Consider the following 23,500-nt stretch of genomic DNA (forward strand, 5'->3'; position numbering starts at 1 on the left):
ACACTTCCCACACTTCCCACACTTCACACTTTTTTCACAGCCCTTTCCCCCAATGGCCAATGAGGTAAGCAAGACGGATTAACACTGTTTCTCACGGAATGCGTGGGAATAGGAGCTCCGTTATTGAAGATACTTATGACTAATCAATAGGTCAGACAAGGTTTATCGTTAATCAGTTTTGCAAAATGCACGCCAGATACTTAGGAGTTGGCACACCAATGGACTCGTCTCTCTCCAAGAATCAAGACCGGCGTGAGCCAGACGACTCAAATATTTAGAGGCTTACCTTAAAACACACTGAGGCCTCTGCGCTAAATGTGGCTGCCTACAGAGGCCATGGAAAGCTACGTCACTGATTTCTTGCCAATATTTACTTAAACAAGTGCGAATACTCTAACTTTGTCGAACAACTTGATGCAAAATTTAGTCACACAGTAACTAACAACCAGCCGAACACTTTTAACAGAAACTGTTGGTTTTTACGGCTTAAACCTGCTCAAGCACAAAAGTGGCTGCCTAACAACCAACAAGGAAGCGTTTACAAGTTTTAGTAAGCACTCTATGTCTTAAATTGCTTTTGCTTCTTTCAATGGTCTTAGTAACCCAATAAATGGTGTTACCTAGTCCCCCCCCCCCTCCCCCTCCTCCACAGTCCGAAATAACCGAGGGATGTGGCATACCACTTCCTCCAAATTACAAAGGCATGGCATATATCTAAGGTGCTAGAACAGAGAATGATAATAAGGTTGTGTGGGTTCCCTTGTCTTCTTTCCGCCAAAGCTCAGGAAACCAATTAGAAGGCCTCAACCATGACATTCCTCTGCGAGTAGACCCCATTTTGTCTAGAGGGCCCAAAGCCACCAGTTACTTCCAGCCCAAAATCCGTGGCACCGCTTGTCGGAAAAATGCCCTTTTATGGTCTTGGTTTTCTCTTGTTGAAGGATCTAAATAAAATAAACTAAAAGACGTCACGTCGCGAAAAATCGTCGTGAGTTCAGACATTTCGTCAGGGGAGTGGTTTCCTATTCAGCTGCTACAACACATCACGTCGCGAAAAATCATTGTGAGTTAAGACACTTACCCAGGGGTGCAGTTTCCAATTTAGTTGAGGAAGGGGGATTCAGCCTCCACTCAACTTGGACTGCAGTCCCCCGACTTTAGAAACTACGCTCCTTCACTTCTGGCGCGCGAGGGGCCATTCTTCGATCCAAAGCTGGTACCCAGCCGTTGTTCCTTTCGCGCAGTCAAAGAACCGATCAATGTTTTATTCGACTGGCTGAATGGGGCGGACTTCATCTCCTCTTCTCCTCCCCTCTTAGCCCTCCCGCAAACACCTGGCCAGAGGCGCTCGGTGTGTTTTGAAACTCTGTTAAATCCAGAGAAGTGACTTTTAATAGCTTGTTCTACCGTAGCCCATTACACGTTTATTCTTTTTTCTTCTTCTTATTTGGCTTTTTGCTCTGCCTTTTTTATTTTTGACCTTCATCCATTTGACGTTTTGCCCATTTGACTTTTTGCTTTTTATTTTATCGTTTTCACTTGCATTACTTTGGACCTTTTGGCTATTTGACTTTGTGGCTGCTTGGTCTTTTACACTCAGTTTTTTCCGTTTTGACTTTTTGACCTCTTGACTTTCTGACTTTTTGCCTCGTTGACATCCGACTTTTATCCTGCTTGACTTTTTGCCATCTGACTTTTTCGTCGTTTGACTTTTTGTCCTTTGACTTTTGTCTTAGGCTTTTGTCCTGTACCCATCAATGACGTCATCAGAGAGAGGTGCTGCACTGGTCCCTGAAAACTGAAGAACAGTGCGAACGAAAACACGCAATGGCTTTCTTGGCATTCGCCTATAAGTAATTTCGTCTTACCGTCGTAATGTGGCCAACACGTTACCGGCGGCCTCTGGCCACAGTTGTCAATGCACCGTCGTAACGCACAAAAGGTCATTTGGTCCGGTCGGCGATTTATTTTGGCGACTGATTATCTCCCCATACAGACATTGTTGGGGCATAGCTGCAATCACCGCCCACGCAAAAAAAGTATTTCAGATTCACTTCAGTATCTTTAGACAAGGCTGGATCGCCGGCACCAGCTGCATACGCCATTGGGGCATTGAACGTCAGACAATAACGTCATCAAAGAAAGTTATTGCACTGGCACCTGATAGCTGAAGAAAAGTGCTTACGAAAATACACACTGGTTTTCTTGGCGTGCGCGTAGATGTAGTTTTGCCCGGCACCGTAACCTGACCAACACGCTACCGGCTGGCTTTGAGCGCGTTGGGCAATGCACCGTCATAATACGGAAGTAGTTATGTCGTCTGAAAGGTGACTTATCCTGGCTTCTGATAGTACTACCACAACGACCTTGTTTGAGCGTGGTCGCATCCACCGTGCACGCACAAAGATTGCCTTCCGTAACCCTAGAAATAGCCGGCTCGCCAGCGCTGAGCGCTTACGCCTTTTGGTCAACTACCGGCAAATATCAATGACATCAAAGACAACTGCTGCACTGGCAGCTGATGGCTGAGGTGAACAGTGCTAACGAATGTACAGTGTGGTTGTCTTGGCGTGCGCCCATAAGTCATTTTGCCCAGTCACCGTAATCTGGCTGTCACACTAACGGCCAGTGTCTTTGGGAGAGCATGACCAGAAGCTAATATAAATCGCCGATCGAACGACGTGACCTTTTTGCATTATGACAATACATCGCCGGCTGTGGCCAGAGCTGACCGGTAGGGTGATGGCCAGGGTGCGGGACAGAAAATGAAAAGCTAAGAAGTCTAAAGGACAAAAAGTCAAATGGGATAAAGTGAAATGACAAATAGCCAAACAGGATAAAGGTCGAGTGCCAAAAAGGCAAAGGCCAAAAAGTCAACAGGACAAGAAGTCGAATGGCAAAAAGCTAAAAAGTTGAAGTCGAACGCAACAAGCGAAACAGGCAAAACATACAAATGAATTGAAGTTAAACGGCAAAAGTCGACAGGAAAACAAGCCAAATAAACAAGTCAGATCCAAAGAAGTCAAAAGACAAAAACCAAATGTGAAAAGTCGAAATACAAAAGATCAACGGTGTAAGATCACAGTGGTAAAAGCCAAAAGGGATCACGATTGCGTCAATAAAAGGCTTCCCATTTGTCTGCCATTTCCCTTGAAACCTTCAGCACTGTTATCAAAAACGAAAAAAGACGAATCTAAGAAATCCCAGTCAAAATGAGCGAGGTGCCCGGGAGCCCTGAAGCAAGCAAGCTAGCCAAACTCTCGGCCATTGTGCGGCGAATTTTCCGTTCAAATCCCAGGAACTCCATTACATCTGCACAGCCACGAAGGCTGCTCGCCTCATTTACGTTCAGGCTGGGCCCCCAATATGTCAGCGTGGCCTCTTGCACACCTGCAGGAACCATTTCATTGACGGTGTAGTCGGTGGCGGCGCAGCAGGGAGGGAGAAAGGGGCAGTTACCCAGCCCCATAATTGAGCTAGTAGATTCAAATAACTGTTTCTGGTCCTTTGCTCATCAAATCGTGAATTGTACTGAAGCGCCTTCACCTAAGATGTCTACTTACAGAGTCCATGGAAAACCACGCACCTAAACCCATCTCAGTATCTGTTCATACAATTGTAAAAGCTTTATCACTTTATCACAGAGCTTGCTAAAACCAGCCGAACACCTTTAACAGTGCGTGCTGCATTTTAAGACTTAAACCTGTTAGATCACAAAAGCTGCTGCTAACAAGCAACAACGTGCGTTTACAAATTTCTGAAGGCACCTTGTGCCCCCAGCTGTTTTTTGTTTTGTTTCTTTCAGTGGTCTCAGTAACCCAACAAATGGGATTACCTATGTCTTTCCAGAACCGGAAATGACCGAGCAACGTGACATACACTTTTCCAAATCAGAAAGCTGTGGTGCAATTCTGAGGAGTTGGAAAGACAGTGATGATAACGTTGCTGTGCGGGTGTTCTTGTTTTTTCCCCGCCAAAGCTCAAGAGACCCACGGGAGAGCCTCGCCCAGGAGAGTTCTCTACGATGAGACTGCATTTTGTTTAGAAGACCCGAAACCGCCTGAATGGTTCTTCACTAGCTCAAAATCCGCGGCGCCGCTCGTGAGGTCTTTTATGACCATAGTTTTCTATGGTTGAAGGGACCTGAAACAGATAAGCTAAGCGACATCACATCGCGAATAATCATCGCGAGTTAAGGCACTTACCCAGGGGTGTAGTTCTTCATTCATTTCCTACAAGTCATCACTTCGCAAACAATCATCGTGAGTTAAGACACTTACCCAGGGTTCTGGTTTCTAATTCAGTTGGAGGAGAGGGCTTCAGTCCTCCCCCTCTCCCACTTCGGTTTCAGTCCCCCAAACTTTGGGAAGAAAGTGGGCTAAAGATGGGGAAAAGCCAGCGGCTATGTTTTGGGGAAGAATGAGTCATTGTTTACTCCTGAGCTCCTCAACCATTTGAGCCATTGTTAACACGCGCCTGGGCGGCCGGCTACATACCCTTCGCTCGGGTGAGGGTAGGGGTGGGGTCCATTTGGCCCCCGTGAGATCTCGGGAACTAAGAAAGCTAGAGACACCAAATTTACAAGGTGTATTGACCTGTACGTGAACTCACTTAGGTCAAATTTTGAGATTTCTAGGTCATGACCTTTAGGTCAAATAAAGTCAAACAAGGTCAAATTCCAGATTGGTCTCCAAGATGCCCCCAGAGCCCATATAACTGTTTGTAAGCAAAAGGTCAATTGTTCATTTAATTTAGTGACCTTGTTTGATCTTTTGAACGTCATCCCGAACGAAATCATAGTCAAATCAATCATCAAATCAATCAAAACCAATCAAATCAATCAATCATCAATCAAGGCTGCTCTGAGTTTTGCAATTAAATAAGTGTGTGCAGGGGGGGGGGGGGGGGGGGGGGGTCTGCGGGGGGCGTCGTGCGCGGCTGCCTGGCCGCCGCTGGATGTTGTGCGCCGCCGGCTGCCGCTGTGATGGCTCCCCACAAGAGCGAATTTATAATGAGGAGCCCATTGGTCAGCATACGAGCCAGATGATGTTAACACACGACTCGGCAAGTTGTGGCTCCGGTACACCCGACATCAACGCACGCTTATGTGGGCCACAGAGCTAGGATGAGGCGGGTGACCGGGGCATTGGCAGGATGGTGGGTCCGGTCAAGAACCATGAACGGCTGTCTCCCCGCCCATGCCTGTGCGCCTTTAGCCACGGCACCCCACCTCCAACCTTAAGCTTGCGATGATATTTAAATGGGACAAAAACGGAACCGCATGCAGACTCATATGCCCAACTGGCAAGGGTCCCACGCACTGGCGAATTATCTTGACAAGAGCCCACTGGATAATGGCCCTGGGAGTCTCCCCGGCCCTAACTAATCCTCGCAGACACCGTGCACTCAACGCCCCACCACACTCACTCCAAGCATTCACATCCGCTGGCGCCCACATCATCCCATTCATCCTTGGCTCGCAGACGGGTGGCCCCCCCCCCCCTTACTTCCTGCGCCTTGGCATTATAATTGGCTCGTGGGCGTGGGTCCTCGTTGGGTTAAGTCAAATTAATCTATCACATTTCGATCTTGCCATATAGTCACGTTTAAGCCTTGTTTAAAGTGCATCACGTTAATTTGCCAGCTTGGCACCGACGCAGCTGATGGGCCGACAGCGGGTGTCCGGAGCTGAACGGCGACTCGTTCCCCCGCCTGACCTCCAGGGTGACGGCTCCCTGTTTTGACGACGCTCCCCGCGTTCCGTCCACGGTGGGCGGCCCACCATCCGCACGGTCACGCCCACCGCTCGCAGCTTCCCGCTGCTGCGCATACGCCTTAGGCAGCGCCTCGTCCAGCACGGAGGCGTCGCTTGCGGCACTTCTGCGCCCTCGTCTCCCGCCCACCGGAGCAGGCTTTGCAAGGCACCGCCCCACGGCACGCCCCTCAGAGGCCTGGTGGTAGACAGCGCGCTCTATAGGACGGTGGAGCCCCTTGGCAGACAACGAACGCCCGGCGAGACTTGCGTCCACGCCTTACGGCCCCCTAGGCCGGCACGTTCTGGAGATTCGGCCTGACCGGCCCGTCGGGCAACTTGGTTCCTCGTCGCCCTCCCTATGAGCGTCGATGGTGGTATCTCTATCCGTTCTGATGCATCCCGTCACCAATCGCTCATAAGGCCCGGCGTCCACCACGTCGGAAGAGAGCAGGCTGACTCCTGTCCTCTCCCAAGGCGGAGACACCACGGATAGACTCCGCTACCGCCCTGCACAATCAAGCGTCCCGGGCGGCCCCCACGGGTCCTGGGTCACATCATGACCAATGCCTTTTTATGCCGTCACGCCTGGGGTCAAGTGGGAAACAATAAAACGAGTCAGCCGTCTCCGAAGACAGAGCGAAACTATGTCGTGAGCCGCGCTACCCACGAACGCTTATCTGCGTAAAAGCAGGGCTACGGTCGTCTGGCTCCTCGTCTTCGTCGTAGCCACGCCGGGCTGCTCACTAGCCGGCGGGCCGCGAGCACTGGACCGCTCCGTCCATCCACGCCGCAAGATGCTGCCATCTGCCGGCGGGTCGCGGGTGCCCGCGCCGCCATCGCCCACCGCCGGGTGCTGCCCTCTGCCGCGATTGCCCATGTCGGCTGACAGATGGCATCCGTGTCTCCTTCCGAACGCGGTCCCGGGCGACGCCCCGCGAGTCACCTTCCCTGGTCTCGCAGAACTGCGGGCGATCACTCGAGATGTAGCGGGCTCGGCGCACCTCACCGCTATGCCTCAACGCCCCGGCAGGCGGTCTCCCTTCGACCTCTAGCCAACATCCCGGGATTCTATCCGGTTCGGAAAATTCGACGCCGTTCTCCCCCACACCGAGCCTCCGGCGTCCGTATCGGATCCCTCTCCGACGAGATGGGCCTTCGCCAACCAAACATGAACCCCGTACATCGCTCGGTCAGAGGACAATCCAGACCTAGCGAAACGGAGAGGAAGGTAGAAGACGGGCAATATACGCGCTCGCTGAGGGAAACCGTGCAGCGCGTGCGCTGAGTGGAGCTAGACCACGAATCTACTGAACAGCGAGGCAAGAGAAAAAAGGAAAAAAAACTTGAGTAAAGGGAGGACAACGATACAAAACAGAACATACACGAAAAAGCAGCAATCGACCTCACCCACGCGCGGATGCCTCACTGACACCGCTGATCTATCGGGCAGACGAGTGATCAAGCGGAGGAGGTGGAGCAGCATGCACATAACCATAACCTTCAACCATAACCTTCAACCAGAACACAGTCACTACCTTAAATGATCATGTGACCTTTTGCTTAGAAACAGTTATCTAGGTTCTGGGGCACTTTGGAAACCGATCTGGAATTTGACCTTGTTTGCCCTTATTTGACCTGAAGGTCACAATCCAGAAATCCCAAACTTGGACCTAAGTGAGTTCACGTGCAGATCAACACACCCTGTAACTTTGGTGTCTCTAGTTTTCTTAGTTCCCGAGATCCCATGGGTGTCAAATGGACCCCACCCACCCACCGCCACACCCGAGCGAAGGGTATGTACCAGGCCAACCAGGCGCGTGTTCACAATGACTCAAATGGTTGGGGGGCTCAGCAGTTAACAATGACTCATTCTTCCCCAATGCATAGCCGCCGGCTTTTCCCCATCTTTAGCCTACTTTCTTCCCAAAGTTTGGGGACTGAAACCGAAGTGGGAGGGGGAGGGCTGGAGCCCTCTCCCCCAACTGAATTAGAAACCAGAATCCTGGGTAAGTGTCTTAACTCACGATGATTATTCGCGATGTGATGTCGCTTAGCTTATCTGTTTCAGGTCCCTTCAACCATAGAAAACTATGGCCATAAAAGACCTCACGAGCGGCGCCGCGGATTTTGAGCTAGTGAAGAACCATTCAGGCGGTTTCGGGTCTTCTAGACAAAATGCAGTCTCGTAGAGAACTCTCCTGGGCGAGGCTCTCCCGTGTTTCTCTTGAGTTCTGGCGGGAAAAAACAAGAACACCCGCACAGCAACGTTATCAGCATTCTCTTTCCAACTTCTCAGAATTGTACCACAGCTTTCTGACTTGGAAAAGTGTATGTCACGTTGCTCGGTCATTTCCGGTTCTGGAAAGACTTAGGTAATCCCATTTGTTGGGTTACTGAGACCACTGAAAGAAAAAAAAACAGCTGGGGGCACAAGGTGCCTTCAGAAATCTGTAAACGCACGTTGTTGCTTGTTAGCAGCAGCTTTTGTGACCTTAACAAGTTTAAGTCGTAAAAAGCAGCAGGCACTGTTAAAGGTGTTCGGCTGGCTTTATCAAGCTCTCTGATAAAGTGATAAGGCTTTTACAATTGTATGAACAGATACTGAGATGGGTTTAGATACGTGGTTTCCCATGGACTCTGTAAGTAGACATCTAAGGTGAAGTTGCTTCAGTAAAATTTACGATTTAATGCGGAAAGGGCCAGACACACTTATTTGAATCTACTAGCTCAATTATGGGGTTGGCTAACTGCCCCCTTTCTCCCTCCCTGCTACGCCGCCACTGACTACACCGTCAACGAAATGGTTCCTGCAGGTGTGCAAGAGGCCACGCTGACATATTGGGGGCCCAGCCTGAACGTCAATGAGGGAAGCAGCCTGCGTGGCTGTGCAGAGGTAATGGGGTTTCCGGGATTTGAGCGGAAAATTCACCGCACAATGGCCGAGAGTTTGGCTAGCTTGCTTGCTTCAGGGTTCCCGGACACCCCGCGCATTTTGACTGGGATTTCTTAGACTCGTCTTTTTCCGTTTTGGATAATAGTGCTGAAGGTTTCAAGGGAAATGACAGACAAATGGGAAGCCTTTTATTGATCTTTTGTATTTCGACTTTTGACATTTGCCTTTTATCTTTTGACTTCTCTGGATCTGACTTGTTTATTTGGCTTGTTTTCCTGTCGACTTTTGCCGTTTAACTTCAATTCATTTGTATGTTTTGCCTGTTTGGCTTCTTGCGTTTGATTTCCACTTTTTGGCTTTTTGCCATTCGACTTTTTGTCCTGTTGACTTTTTGGCCTTTGCCTTTTTGGCACTCGACATTTATCCTGTTTGGCTATTTGTCATTTCACTTTATCCCATTTGACTTTTTGTCTTTTAGACTTCTCAGCTTTTCATTTTTTGTCCTGCACCCTGGCCATCACCCTACCGGTCAGCTCTGGCCACAGCCGGCGATGTATTGTCATAATGCAAAAAGGTCACGTCGTTCGATCGGCGATTTATATTAGCTTCTGGTCATGCTCTCCCAAAGACACTGGCCGTTAGTGTGACAGCCAGATTACGGTGACTGGGCAAAATGACTTATGGGCGCACGCCAAGACAACCACACTGTACATTCGTTAGCGCTGTTCACCACAGCCGTCAGCTGCCAGGGCAGCAGTTGTCTTTGATGTCATTGATATTTGCCGGTAGTTGACCAAAAGGCGTAAGCGCTCAGCGCTGGCGAGCCGGCTATTTCTAGGGTTACGGAAGGCAATCTTTGTGCGTGCACGGTGGATGCGACCACGCTCAAACAAGGTCGCTGTGGTAGTACTATCAGAAGACAGGATAAGTCGCCTTTCAGACGACATGACTTTTTCCGCATTATAACGGTGCATTGCCTTATGTGCCCAGAGCCAGCCGCTAGCATGTTGGTCAGGTCACGGTGCCGGGCAAAACTACTTCTACGCGCACGCCAAGGTAACCATTATGTAGGCGCTGTTCTTCAGCCATCGGGTGCCAGTGCAGTAGCTTTCTTTGATGACGTCATTGATGTCTGACGTTCAATGCCCAAATGGCGTATGCAGCTGGTGCCGGCGATCCAGCCTTGTCTAAAGACACTGAAGTCAACCAGATTTTTTTTTTGCGTGGGAGATGATTGCAGCTATGCCCCAACAATGTCGGCATGGGGAGATAATCAGTCGCCAAAATAAATCGCCGACCGGACCAAATGACCTTTTGTGCGTTACGACGGTGCATTGACAACCGTGGCCAGAGGCCGCCGGTAACGTGTTGGCCACATTACAACGGTAAGATGAAATTACTTATAGGCGAATGCCAAGAAAGCCATTGCGTATTTTCGTTCGAACTGTTCTTCAGTTTTCAGAGGCCAGTGCAGTACCCCTCTCTGATGACGGCATTGATGGGTAAAAGACAAAAGCCTAAGACAAAAGTCAAAGGACAAAAAGTCAAACGACGAAAAAGTCAGATGGCAAAAAGTCAAGCAGGATAAAAGTCTTATGTCAACGAGGCAAAAAGTCGGAAAGTCAAGAGGTCAAAAAGTCAAATGGCAAAAAGTCAAAACGGAAACAATTGAATGTAAAAGACCAAGCATTCACAAAGTGAAATAGCCAAAAAGTCCAAAGAAATGAAAGTCAAGACGATGAAATAAAAAGCAAAAAGTCAAATGGGCAAAACGTCAAATGGGTCATGGTCAAAAATAAAAAAGGCAGAGCAAAAAGCCAAATAAGAAGAAGAAAAAAGAACAAACGTGTAATGGGCTAGGGTAGAACAGGCTATAAAAGTCACTTCTCTGGATTTAACAGAGTTTCAGAACACACCGAGCGCCTCTGGTCAGGTGTTTGCGGGGAGGGCTAAGAGAGGAGAAGAAGAGATGAAGTCCGCCCCATTCAGCCAGTCGAATAAAACGTGCATCGGTTCTTTGACTGCGCGAAAGGAACAACGGCTGGGTACCAGCTTTGGATCGAAGAAGGGCCCCCTCGTGCGATAGAAGTGAAGGGGCGTAGTTCAGGAAGGATGTCAACCAAGGACATCTAGGAAGGACGTGAGACAAGGACCTCAAGGAAGGATGTCAACCAAGGAGTCAAGGAAAGACGTTAACCAAGGACGTCAAGTGAGGACGTTAACCAAGGACATCATGGAAGGATGTCAGCCAAGGATGTCAAGGCTGTTGATTCAGACTGCATTGACACTCACTTTGCTTATGACGTCGTTCTGAAGGTACCGTCTGGGGCATGGTCGAGCGACTGCTTCTATCCGTGACATCAAGCCCATCATGAACAAGACCACAACCAGCTGCCTTTTTCAACCGCAAGAGATCGGCACCGACATGATATAAATGCCATACAGTTTCTGTAATTTTGGATTTAGTACGGTATCGAGGCTTCTAGTGCCCGTAGTAAAAGGGCTTTATATCATTAAGTAGAAGAGAGCAAATACTATTTCAGAAACGTGTTGCAGCTGTAAGACATAACTGTTCTTGTTTCATCGAAAAAAATCCCCCCGCGTCTAGTTACGCATGCATGCATTTCGGTGCACTTTGCTGTGCCTTTCAGCGGTCTTTATAACTGAACCTTACCGAGTGTTTTACGATAAAACAAAATAGCAACAACGTACCAGTGTACAAAGCGTGACTATCCAATCATGTATTTCATGTAACGTGCTTCTGAATTGTATGCCACGTTTGTGATAAGTTGTATATTACCATGCATTAATTGTTTACTTTTCCAATCATTGTAATTTCCGCCATTTCCGTATGTCCGCCCCAGACCGACCGGCCCTTCACGAGCCGTATGTCCGCCCCAGACCGGCCGGCCCTTCGCTGGCCACCATGTCCACCCCAGACCGGCCGGCCCTTCACTAGCCGTATGTCCGCCCCAGACCGACCGGCCCTTCACGAGCCGTATGTCCGCCCCAGACCGGCCGGCCCTTCGCTGGCCGCCATGTCCACCCCAGACCGGCCAGGCCGTCGACATGGACTCATGTTATAGAGCGTTCATTGCTGGTGAGCAACGGTGGTGCTGTGTCAGCTCGCCTCCGATAAGCCTTGCTGCAGACGGTTACACTCCGCGAACAAGGATCAAGTCAGTTCGAGGAAGCGCGAGCCACACCTTATCGTCAAAGTCCGACGGGAAAAGTTGACAAGCCTCTTTGCCTCTGGTGCCGTATCATATTGCCGGAGGCTAGCCACAATCGTCGCCGTCACGGGACGTTCCGCCGGCACAAGTTTCATGGGTGTAGCTGACCTGTTCGGAGCTACAGGGATCAGCACGAATCTGGGTCTATGGCATGACTAAAGTGTCATCACTTCCTGCGTTATGAGGCATCTAAAAGAGGCAATATATGCATATTAGAAATGCATCGGGCTTCCGCCACCGTCCATTGTCGACAACACGTCACATTGCTGTCCCTGGCCCTTGGGCTCTGGCTGACCTGGGCACTCGCAGATGGGCGGCTGTTAACGTGGATTTGAGCAGGAGGATGGCCATGAAAAGTAGAATAGAGCCTTTCATTAAATCACCTCGCATGGTGCTGAACCTTCGGCGGAGCGGCCGTGGCGTACGGCGGTTGTTGGAAGTGGTTGAGCAATGATAATCAGGATGTCACTATCAGAATACAAACGCTGTGTGGCGTCTGCACCTGACGCGGCCGCGGGCAAATACCGCATGCTTTTCGCATCGTGTCGAGGTTAGCCGATCAGATAAGATACAACTGTGCAATTTTACCATATGCAGCACTACTTGACTCGTTGCACGGTGAACGTTGATAAGACATATGACAGGTGGCGTCCTCTTTCGGACGGATTTGTCCTAGAGTAGATGCTCACCGTCTAATCCATCGTTGATCCAGCCTGCACCGCCTTCATCTACAACGCACCGTGCTAGCGTCAGTGAGTGAGTGAAAGATGCGTAAGGAGGTGATGGCTCGACCTCAGCTTTCTCTGCGCCGGATCCACATCTGCTTGCTAGTCCAATACAGTTGAACGAGTTACGCTCACGCATCAGAGTCAATATGCTCACACACAGAGCCGGCGTCATCGGGGGACGGGGGTGGGGTGGGGTGGGGGACGGGGACGCGTGCCCTTCTATCGTCGGATAAGTGGGGACAGTATCCCCTATGATAACCCCCTTCTCGCAAGACAAAATTTGTTCTTCGCACAGGTTTTCACTAATTGGCCGTATTCCCGATTTACACCATCGTAAAATTTCCTCGCACCAGTAGGTTCACATTACTCCAAATCCTAGTATGATGCTACTAAGACTACAACGACCACACCCTTGAGGACTCGCCAGATATATTTTGCCTACGTGTCTAAGGAAATGATATTGAACATTTCGTGGGCATTGCATTGTTCCATTGTCACATTGCACTGACTATTTCTATGGGGGTCACAAATGTCCCCATCGGTCTAGCTTGGGTTCTTAACCCATACTACGCATGGAAGTGTACAACTTAAGAGCATGTTGTTTTAAGTTCACTGTGTCGTAATACATCATTCACGTAACATGAACAGACCCTTTTATTAATTTCCTCCTCCTTTTCAAGCTCATAGCGTTCCTTTTCTGGTCGCGCAGAACCTGCGAACATCAGCCTTACGGAGACGCCCAGTGGCAGTAGAACCACCAGAGATGCAAGGGGTAAACGCCCCCCCCCTTGCCATTTGCCAAGGGAGAATTTTCCATGTTCTTAATTAGCGCGGTAAAAGGAAAGTTGACGTTATCCTTTGGTCAAGATTAAACCAACATGCGCGCCAAGGCGCAAGTGAACTTGACTGGGTTAGCGTTATAGATGGCCACTTCCGCGCCATTTGAAACCCACATGGAATGCTCCGCATCTGTATGGGGTTTCGAACTGAAACATGTATGTTGAAGATCATTCGGTGCAGCTCGCAGCCCTTTCCTTCTTAACGCCCAAACCTCTCCAACACGCCCGTGAAGATATGGGGATTATCCCGGGGAGACTGTTTCAAGGTCATATAGACATTCATGACGTCATAATAACGTCATTCAAATCCAACGAAGAACAGCCGTTGCTGCGTGTCAATCAATTAGGTATCTGCCAGCTGCGAGAAAACGGATGGAAAAAAGGATATAACATCCAGTTGAACCTCATCAAAGCATACTTATATGTTCTTAAGTGGAGCCAACAAAGACAGGGTGAGGAATGCTTCAAAAAGACGTTCTTACGCGACTGTTTATCCGCGGTGCTACATACATTACAGTGTGACGAGTAGCAACGAACACATTTTCGACAAGCATCCAACTACTAGCATGCGTGCACTCAGCAGCGACAAATCAATAGACCAATTTACCGACCACCTCCTACAAGCTTGCAACGGCCAGATCTAGAGCCAGGACAGCCAAATCAAGCTTCCCTTCGATGAAAATATAGCATAAGTCGACGTCTTTTTGGCCAAATTCTTGCTACCCTGGTAGAATGGTGCCAGGACCGAACCTGACTCAACGAGCAGGTCATCTTGGCGCTGAAAACTTTGCTGCAGATGACATGAACACGACGCTTCTGGGGAACCAGCGGCAGAAAGAGAGGTAAGGACTTGCAAGTCGGGGGCATTGCCCCAAACACACGGGGAAGCTGTAAAGTGCCTCTTGCTGCACTGCAACACCCTGGAGCCATCAAAAGTACCACCACAAACTTGTTTTCAAGCAAGGCGTGCGCTTACTTGCCTGCATCTTTCACCACAGGAATCTCACTCACTCCATCTAACACTCCCTTCGAGTTCAAGCGAATCAAGTCTCCCGCCAAGCGGAGCCACGCCGCTGGGGTGAAAAGGCATCTGGTTTACAGGATATGATCGGTGACGAAAACGGACACTTGCGAACCAATTGGTGCCAAAATTGCACAAATGCGACCGAATGTCAATAGACCAGACCATGCTACAACTTACTATCCCAACCAAACTGAACTCAAAGCTCACTGTTGGTCTGTGCTCGTTAACACTTGCAGCGTGAGCATGTGTAGAACACATGTCGAAACGTCGAGGTTTCGCTGTATGAGCAAATTGAACCATAAGATGCTGCCAAACACGGCGGCTTTAATCAATGGAGCTCTAAGCAGGCGCCAAAAATATACTACAACCTATACTATATAAGTGCTGACGTCACAAATCAGCAATGACACGGTGCTTTTCCAACGCCCCTCAGATCATGGCTTTTCACATATTTTTTCGGCCAAAATTTATTTCACCCACTTAACGGTACAAAATACCAAATAACTAGGCTAATTACTAGTCGTAGGGATCATGGTTGGCCGCGGCATCTTGCGACGAACGTGATCAGTTTGCTGCGTGGCGTTTTGGAGCCTCGTGTCACGACAAATGGGCTCGGGCACGCGCCACGCGGTGGTGCGTTGGATTCGGTGCAAGGTTGTGGGCTGATGCTAGTCGTGTTTATGTCGTGAGAAGCTGGCTGGCTAGAAGAACTTAGCTAACCGTCAGATTTTTAATGCAATAGCGTTAAATGGCCCCGCCAAACTAGGAAGATGGTTGTTTGTGGATACCTGAGCTGTTGCTCCAGAGTTAAACGGAGGACGTTGGAGCGACGCATGTCAAAGATTCATCCGGGGTTTTTAGCTGCTGACAGTAACAGCGGCTTTGCGATAAGAGACTGAGCATCACCATTTTATACCTGTCGCATTGCCCGTTGCACCTCTGACTCAGCATGCTGATCGGTGGACAGGCGTGAGATAGAACGCTTTTCATTTTCATTATATTGCATGTAAATCTGAATGAAGGTGGTAGAGGAGTTCAAAAATGTCGCTTGCATCTGTTGATACCAGTATTGCGTGTGGTTCTAAATGATTGGGATCATGTAAGGAAGTGAGTTCTGCACCGGTAATGGTGCAAAGATAGTGAGGGTCGCCTGCGCGCTCAACTGATTGTACGATGACGTCACAAAACCCGAGATGATGTCAGGCGCTTGTAGAACCATGTTGTCGGTAAATATAGGGCTACAGGGTGCGGTTTTGCTATATACGTAGGATTGAGGGATGGAGGGGGGAGAAGGTGGGGAGGGGGTGGGAAAGGGAAAAATGACTGAATCTGCCTCCAAAATGCACTCAAAAAAGTTTTCTTCACAGATTTGACGCACTTTCTTCTCACAGTTGGGATGAGGGGTAATTTCTCGACATTGGTTTGGGGGGCTAAACGATGGAATTGCGATCAATAAAGAATAATGCTTAAAATGATGAATGAAAATAGGCAATTACATCCATGGTCAGGAGGCACGATCCCCCCCCCTCCCCCCTATCTGAATAGGAAACTACACGCTTACAAGCTGGTTATGTTCAGTATGCGTTTATGTGATAGTTTTGTTAATTGAGTCTCTACCATCGTTCAGTGCTTGATGGCCAACAAATGGTACTTGAGTGTAAATGAACTCCCGAAACAACACAATTTCATGATTATGCCGCATTGCATTAACTTGTATTCGTTTTGTGGTGTATTGCATTTATAGTTATATGGTAACGGTTGATGAAAGATTCGGCTCCAGGTGACAATTAAAACGGTTCCGTTGGTGACAGAAAAGGCACTTTTCCCACCCCTGCCACGCTGTGGCTATAAACAAGAGCCAAGGCTAGTCCTGAAGGTCATGGGCCCCAACCTGCGAGGAGTCAGTATGCTTTCGGAGTGAGTTTCGCGTCGGTACCTCCAGAGTGAGCACCCGTCCCGTTCATTCAGCTCAGCTTAGCTCAGCTCAGCTAAGCCAAGGTCGGATGCGGCCAGGTTAGTCCAGGTCAGGTCAGGTCTGTCAGCTTGGGTCAGGTTAGTTGAGCTCAGCCCAGGCCATTTCGAGGCACATTAGGTCATGCCAGAGCGGCGCGGGTGGCGGCCTCTCGGTCCCAGACCGTGATGACTGAGCACCGTACCGCCTGGGCCGCCATCACCAAAAGGCAGGTGGTGACGTCACCTGGGTGAACGCACCAGCACCATGACACCACACCAGCAGGCAGATGGTGATGTCACCCGGAGTCACCGCACCAGCACCATGACACCACACCGGCAGTCAGGTGGTGGTGAAGAGGAACATTGCCAGATTGTTGAAGTGGTCCGGGCCATAACTGTAGCCACCAATTAAAGCTCCTATGGAGGTCGTTATTCTTTAACACGAACACAAACAGCCGTTCCCCGAATGTGGGTCATGTCACCATCAGGAGCTTCATAACGTTACAGGCTGTCCAAAGCAGCGACGACGTCGCCGAAGGGATCGGTGAGTCCGCGGCGTGGCCTCACCTGGTCATTGTTTCCGTGGATCAGCTCCAGCTGAAAGTCTTGCTTGCGGAGATTGTTGGCGGGTTCTTCACTGTTCGCCTGCGCAGGTCACATCCCGACGCCACGTGTTAGGAGGGCGGCAATGACAATGGTAGCATCCACAAAATGGCAAAGAACGTCGGTGCGCTGGTTTTCGCAACACTGGAGACTCATCCAAGGATGCCCCAGCAGCAGGCCTGCAGTCCGTAATTGAGAGCACATCAGTGAAGGCGTCGATATAGGAAAACAAAGTTCCTCTTTGTTCGAACATTGATACCAATATCTAAAGCGGCTGTATATAATGGCGAAGACAAAATATATATGGACGGATGGGAAACGCAACGATACCATAACCAGCGCGTCACCAGAGCTGAATTCACACAAATTACATCGGTGTATAGCCAAAACAATCAAATGACAGGTCCAAAACCGTGCAACCGATGCAAGACCTACAGTTTTAGATCGCCAGCAGCTATGTTCAGCCCGGTGGCAGATAAAAGCTCTCAAGTATCCCCCTCGGGCGCGTGCTGGTCACGATACACCGCCGCCGCCGCCGCCGCCGCCGCTGCCACCCCACGCCGATAACGAGTAGCCGACGCGGTGTACGTCGGACGGGCCGCAGTCCGCTGCTTCTGCCAACGCCACCCAGTCGCGCCGGGTCATGCTAGGTCAGGCCGCGGCTGCCATGCGCGAGGCGCGCCGCCGCCGGGTGGCTCTGACTTTGATCTATCTCCTCGCCACGCCGTCAGGTGGGTGACCAGGGCAACTGCTGAGGCCAAGCGGGGCTGTCGGGCGCGTCGAGCAGCGCTGTCTGCCCGCTGTGGCTGCCCGCTGTCCTCGCCTGCCCGCTGTCTTCGGCTGTCCGCCGTCCTCGGCTGCTCGCTGTCCTCGGCTGACCGCTGTCCTAAGCTGACAGTTGTCCTTGGCTGCTCGCTGTCCTCGGCTGACCGCTGTCCTAAGCTGACAGCTGTCCTTGGCTGCCCGCTGTCCTCGGCTTACCGCTGTCCTTGGCTGACCGCTGTCCCCGGCTGACTGCTGTCCTCAGCTGAAACCGATCCTCGGCTGCCCGCTGTCCGCGGCTGCCCGCCTTCTGGAGCTGCCCGTCCTCTGCAACTGTCTACTCCATTCGCCTGGGTGACTCATTCTGGATTCATCGAGATAAACGACGAGAAGCGGCAGTTGCGCTTATATTCCTATACATATGTATATATATATATATATATATATATATATATATATATATGTTTGATTAAAAGTAACTGCTGACTTAGCATCGACAAGCTTTTTGACGCATCGTTCTAGTTTCCGGGTCTTTGACATGACATCATCGCTTAGATCAAAGATGACTCGCACAAAAGTACTGATATATTCATCGCTTCTTACATTCTAACGTTTCGAGATACTATTTCATCGTCGGAGAAGACTAAATGGCTCAAGAACTAAGTTTTGAGTTTTAAAGGATACAAAATTGTGCACTCCTGTTGGAAAACATGTTTTGTTACCGAGAACATAAATGAAGCATATCTAATTGAAGCAAGACATAATCCTATTTTCACTCTGATACATATAAGAAACACTCATAACTGTTTCTCCTAACACTCAGAGTATCTTGTCAAATGTCGTATTTCGTTTTCAACGCCAGAATTGCCTGCTGTCCTCAGCTGCCCGGCGCCCTCGGCTGGCCGCTGTCTCCGGCTGACCGCTCCCCTCCGGCTGCCCTCTGTCCTCGGCTGGCAACTGTTCTCGGCTGACCACTGTCCTCGACTGTTCATTGGTGTTTTCGGGCGCGTCGACTGTCCTTGACTGACCGCTGTCCCGGGCTGCCCGCTGTCCTCGGCTTACAACTGTTTTCAGCTGACCGCTGTCTCCGGCTGCCCGCTGTCCTCGGTTTGACAACTGTCCTCGGCTGACCGCTGTCCTCGACTGACCGCTGCCTCCGGCTGCCCGCTGTCCTCGGCTGACAACTGTTCTCGGCTGACTGCTGTCTCCGGCTGCCCGCTATCCTCTGTTGACGACTGTCTTCGGCTGACCGCTGTCCTCGACTGACGCTGTCTCCGTCTGCCCGCTGTCCTCGACTGACCGCTGCCTCCGGCTGCCCGCTGTCCTCGGCTGACAACTGTTCTCGGCTGGCCGCTGTATCCGGCTGCCCGCTGTCCTCGGCTGACAACTGTTCTAGGCTGGCCGCTGTCTCCGGCTGCCCGCTATCCTCGGCTGATAACTGTCCTCGACTGACCGCTGTCTCCAGCTGCCAGCTGTCCTCGGCTGACAACTGTTCTCGGCTGACCGCTGTCTCCGGCTGCCCGCTATCCTCGGCTGACAACTGTCCTCAAATGACCGCTGTCCTCGACTGCCCGCTGTCTCCGGCTGCCCGCTGTCCTCGGCTGACAACTGTTCTCGGCTGACCGCTGTCTCCGGCTGCCCGCTGTCCTCGGCTGACAACTGTTCTCGGCTGACCGCTGTCTCCGGCTGCCCGCTGTCCTCGGTTGACAACTGTCCTCAGCTGACTGCTGTCCTCGACTGACCGCTGTCCTCGGCTGGCAACTGTTCTCGGCTGACCACTGTCCTCGACTGTTCATTGGTGTTTTCGGGCGCGTCGACTGTCCTTGACTGACCGCTGTCTCGGGCTGCCCGCTGTCCTCGGCTTACAACTGTTTTCAGCTGACCGTTGTCTCCGGCTGCCCGCTGTCCTCAGTTGACAACTGTCCTCGGCTGACAACTGTCCTCGGCTGACTGCTGTCCTCGACTGACCGTTGTCTCCGGCTGACCACTGTCCGCGGCTGATCGCTATACCCGGCTGCCCGCTGTCCTCGGCTGACAACTGTCAGTTGACAACGGGCTGAACGCTGTCCCCGGCTGCGTGCGTGCGTGCGTGCGTGCGTGCGTGCATGCGTGCGTGCATGCGTGCGTGAAGCGTGCGTGCGTGCGTGCGTGCGTGTGTGTGTGTGTGTGTGTGTGTGTGTGTGTGTGTGTGTGTGTGTGTGTGTGTGTGTGTGTGTGTGTGTGTGTGTGTGTGCGTGTGTGTGTGTGTGTGTGTGTGTGTGTGCGCGTGTGTGTGTGTATGTGTGTGTGTGTGCGTGTGTGTGTGTGTGTGTGTGTGTGTGTGTGTGTGTGTGTGTGTGTGTGTGTGTGTGTGTGTGTGTGTGTGTGTGTGTGTGTGTGTGTGTACTTTTGCGCGCGTGCGTGCGTGCGTGACGGCATATCTCTCCGTCGTTGATGGCACGTCTTGGTCCTACCTGCAGCGTGTTTTTTGATACTTCAATACGCGCAATACCTTCAATTGACACATATGCAAGATGTACACGGTTCACAGACATAGAGAACCTGGCGTGGACACCACAACAGAACCCCTGATGAAAATCATCTGCATGTTTAGAACATGGAAACCTGGCGCCAAATCCGTACACGGAGAACATTGGAGACTCCAACACTCGCGCGATCACACATTAATTGGCTCCAACTAAAGACTAATTGACCGAAGTCAATGGAAAAAACACCAGAAAATCATTTCCTCCAATCTGAGACGGTAGGGGCGAAGATCAGGCCCCTTTTCCTTCCATTGCAACCAACTCTCAGCTAGTTCTAAGACAGCTAGTAATCATCCACATGCACCCATGCGCTGGATATCACTGACACTGTCAGATTGTTTCAAGCATTACACGCATGGAGAAAATTGCGGAGGACATCATTCTTCACGGTCATCATCACCCACCGGGCTACAAAAATAACTTTCCTAAGGCCACGGATGCGGCAAAATGGTCTGATACCACTACCACGCCGAGCAACATGAATTTGTCTCTTTTGCAGCCAACGGGGCATCCTTGAAGTCCAAGGCATCGCAGCAAAAACTGGGAGCATCTGATATCATTCTAGAAATTCAAGCACAAGTGCATGCAATGAAACAGCATATGGATGATCTCTCAAAGGCGTTGGACAAGATCACAACAGTTGCACCCGCCACAACTACTTCCACCGCCACCACACCGACCGACACCACACCGACCGACACCACTCCGACGGACACAACACCGACCGACACCACACCAACCGTGACATCGACGGTCACCACACCGACAGCCACATCTACCGACACCACAACGACGGACACAACACCGACTGACACCACACCAACCGTGACATCGACGGTCACCACCACACCGACAGCCACATCTACCGACACCACAACGACGGACACAACACCGACTGACACCACACCAACTGCGACATCGACGGTCACCACACCGACCGGCCACATCTACCGAAACCACAACGACGGACACAACACCGACTGACACGACACCAACTGCGACATCGACGGTCACCACACCGACGGCCACATCTACGGACACAACGACGGACACAACACCGACTGACACCACACCAACCGTGACATCGTCGGTCACCACACCGACGGCCACATCTACCGACACCACAATGACGGACACAACACCGACTGACACCACACCAACCGTGACATCGACGGTCACCACACCGACGGGCCACATCTACCGACACCACAACGACGGACACAACACCGACTGACACCACACCAACTGTGACATCGACGGTCACCACATCGACGGCCACATCTACCGACACCACAACGACGGACACAACACCGACTGACACCACACCAACCGTGACATCGACGGTCACCACACCGACGGCCACATCTACCGACACCACAATGACGGATACAACACCGACTGACACCACACCAACCGTGACATCGACGGTCACCACACCGACAGCCACATCTACCGACACCACAACGACGGACACAACACCGACTGACACCACACCAACCGTGACATCGACGCTCACCACACCGACAGCCACATCTACCGACACCACAACGACGGACACAACACCGACTGACACCACACCAACTGCGACATCGACGGTCACCACACCGACGGCCACATCTACCGACACCACAACGACGGACACAACACCGACTGACACCACACCAACCGTGACATCGTCGGTCACCACACCGACGGCCACATCTACCGACACCACAATGACGGACACAACTCCGACTGACACCACACCAACCGTGACATCGTCGGTCACCACACCGACGGCCACATCTACCGACACCACAATGACGGACACAACTCCGACTGACACCACACCAACCGTGACATCGACGGTCACCACACCGACGGCCACATCTACCGACACCACAACGACGGACACAACACCGACTGACACCACACCAACTGTGACATCGACGGTCACCACATCGACGGCCACATCTACCGACACCACAACGACGGACACAACACCGACTGACACCACACCAACAGTGACATCGACGGTCACCACACCGACGGCCACATCTACCGACACCACAATGACGGATACAACACCGACTGACACCACACCAACCGTGACATCGACGGTCACCACACCGACAGCCACATCTACCGACACCACAACGACGGACACAACACCAACTGACACCACACCAACTGTGACATCGACAGTCACCACATCGACGGCCACATCTACCGACACCACAACGACGGACACAACACCGACTGACACCACACCAACCGTGACATCGGTCACCACACCGACAGCCACATCTACCGACACCACAACGACGGACACAACACCGACTGACACCACACCAACCGTGACATCGTCGGTCACCACACCGACGGCCACATCTACCGACACCACAATGACGGACACAACACCGACTGACACCACACCAACCGTGACATCGACGGTCACCACACTGACGGCCACATCTACCGACACCACAATGACGGATACAACACCGACTGACACCACACCAACCGTGACATCGACGGTCACCACACCGACAGCCACATCTACCGACACCACAACGACGGACACAACACCGACTGACACCACACCAACTGCGACCATCGACGGTCACCACACCGACAGCCACATCTACCGACACCACAACGACGGACACAACACCGACTGACACCACACCAACTGTGACATCGACGGTCACCACATCGACGGCCACATCTACCGACACCACAACGACGGACACAACACCGGCCGAGGGATCGCTTGGCGGCACATCGACCAGCAATGGCAAGAACTATGCTGCGATGGAATTGCGCAATTCAGGAGCTCAGGCTGCGCGGCAGTCTCCGATTATTCCATCAAGCAATCCGATTTGCACACAAGTGCAGAACAATATGACACAAATTCTGGTTGAGTCAGTTGTGGCATTAGGAATGGTTTCGTCCAAGATATTTGACGAGAACACTCTCCAAGCTCTGAAGTTGAGCAATGGTGAATTGAATAATGCCGTGTACTGTGCGAGAAACGACATGTTGAATCTGACTGAAGACGAGAAGGAGAACTTGCAGTCTCTTGTTAGTCAGGCGCAAAATCACATCACCCCGGCTGAGGACATCATCGACAACGTGGTCAATCCGAGCGGCCCTTCAGACGGCGTGCAACTCAGCTCGCCATTTATGATCATCCTGATCGTGGT

The 23,500-nt window shown here is 51.2% G+C and overlaps 1 protein-coding gene across 1 annotated transcript; it reads left to right on the top strand.

The window, feature by feature from the left end:
- Positions 1 to 21,509: 21,509 nt before the first annotated feature.
- On the top strand, positions 21,510 to 22,975 carry LOC119097166 (cell wall protein DAN4-like). The gene is made up of 2 exons (XM_037220225.1): positions 21,510 to 22,455; positions 22,720 to 22,975. Exons 1-2 carry the CDS (start codon positions 21,695 to 21,697, stop codon positions 22,973 to 22,975), a joined length of 1,017 nt encoding a protein of 338 aa, XP_037076120.1. The 5' UTR covers positions 21,510 to 21,694.
- The last annotated feature ends 525 nt before the right edge of the window (positions 22,976 to 23,500 follow it).

Source organism: Pollicipes pollicipes, unplaced genomic scaffold (genome assembly GCF_011947565.3).
Source record: "Pollicipes pollicipes isolate AB1234 unplaced genomic scaffold, Ppol_2.1 Scaffold_4295;HRSCAF=5057_pilon_pilon_pilon, whole genome shotgun sequence".
Classification (NCBI taxonomy): domain Eukaryota; kingdom Metazoa; phylum Arthropoda; class Thecostraca; order Pollicipedomorpha; family Pollicipedidae; genus Pollicipes; species Pollicipes pollicipes.

Coding starts and splice junctions, on each gene's coding strand:
- LOC119097166 (XM_037220225.1), top strand. CDS start 21,695: ATGACGGATACAACACCGACTGACACCACACCAACCGTGACATCGACG. Junction 22,456..22,719: donor TCTACCGACACCACAACGAC/GGACACAACACC, acceptor CACAACACCGAC/TGACACCACACCAACCGTGA.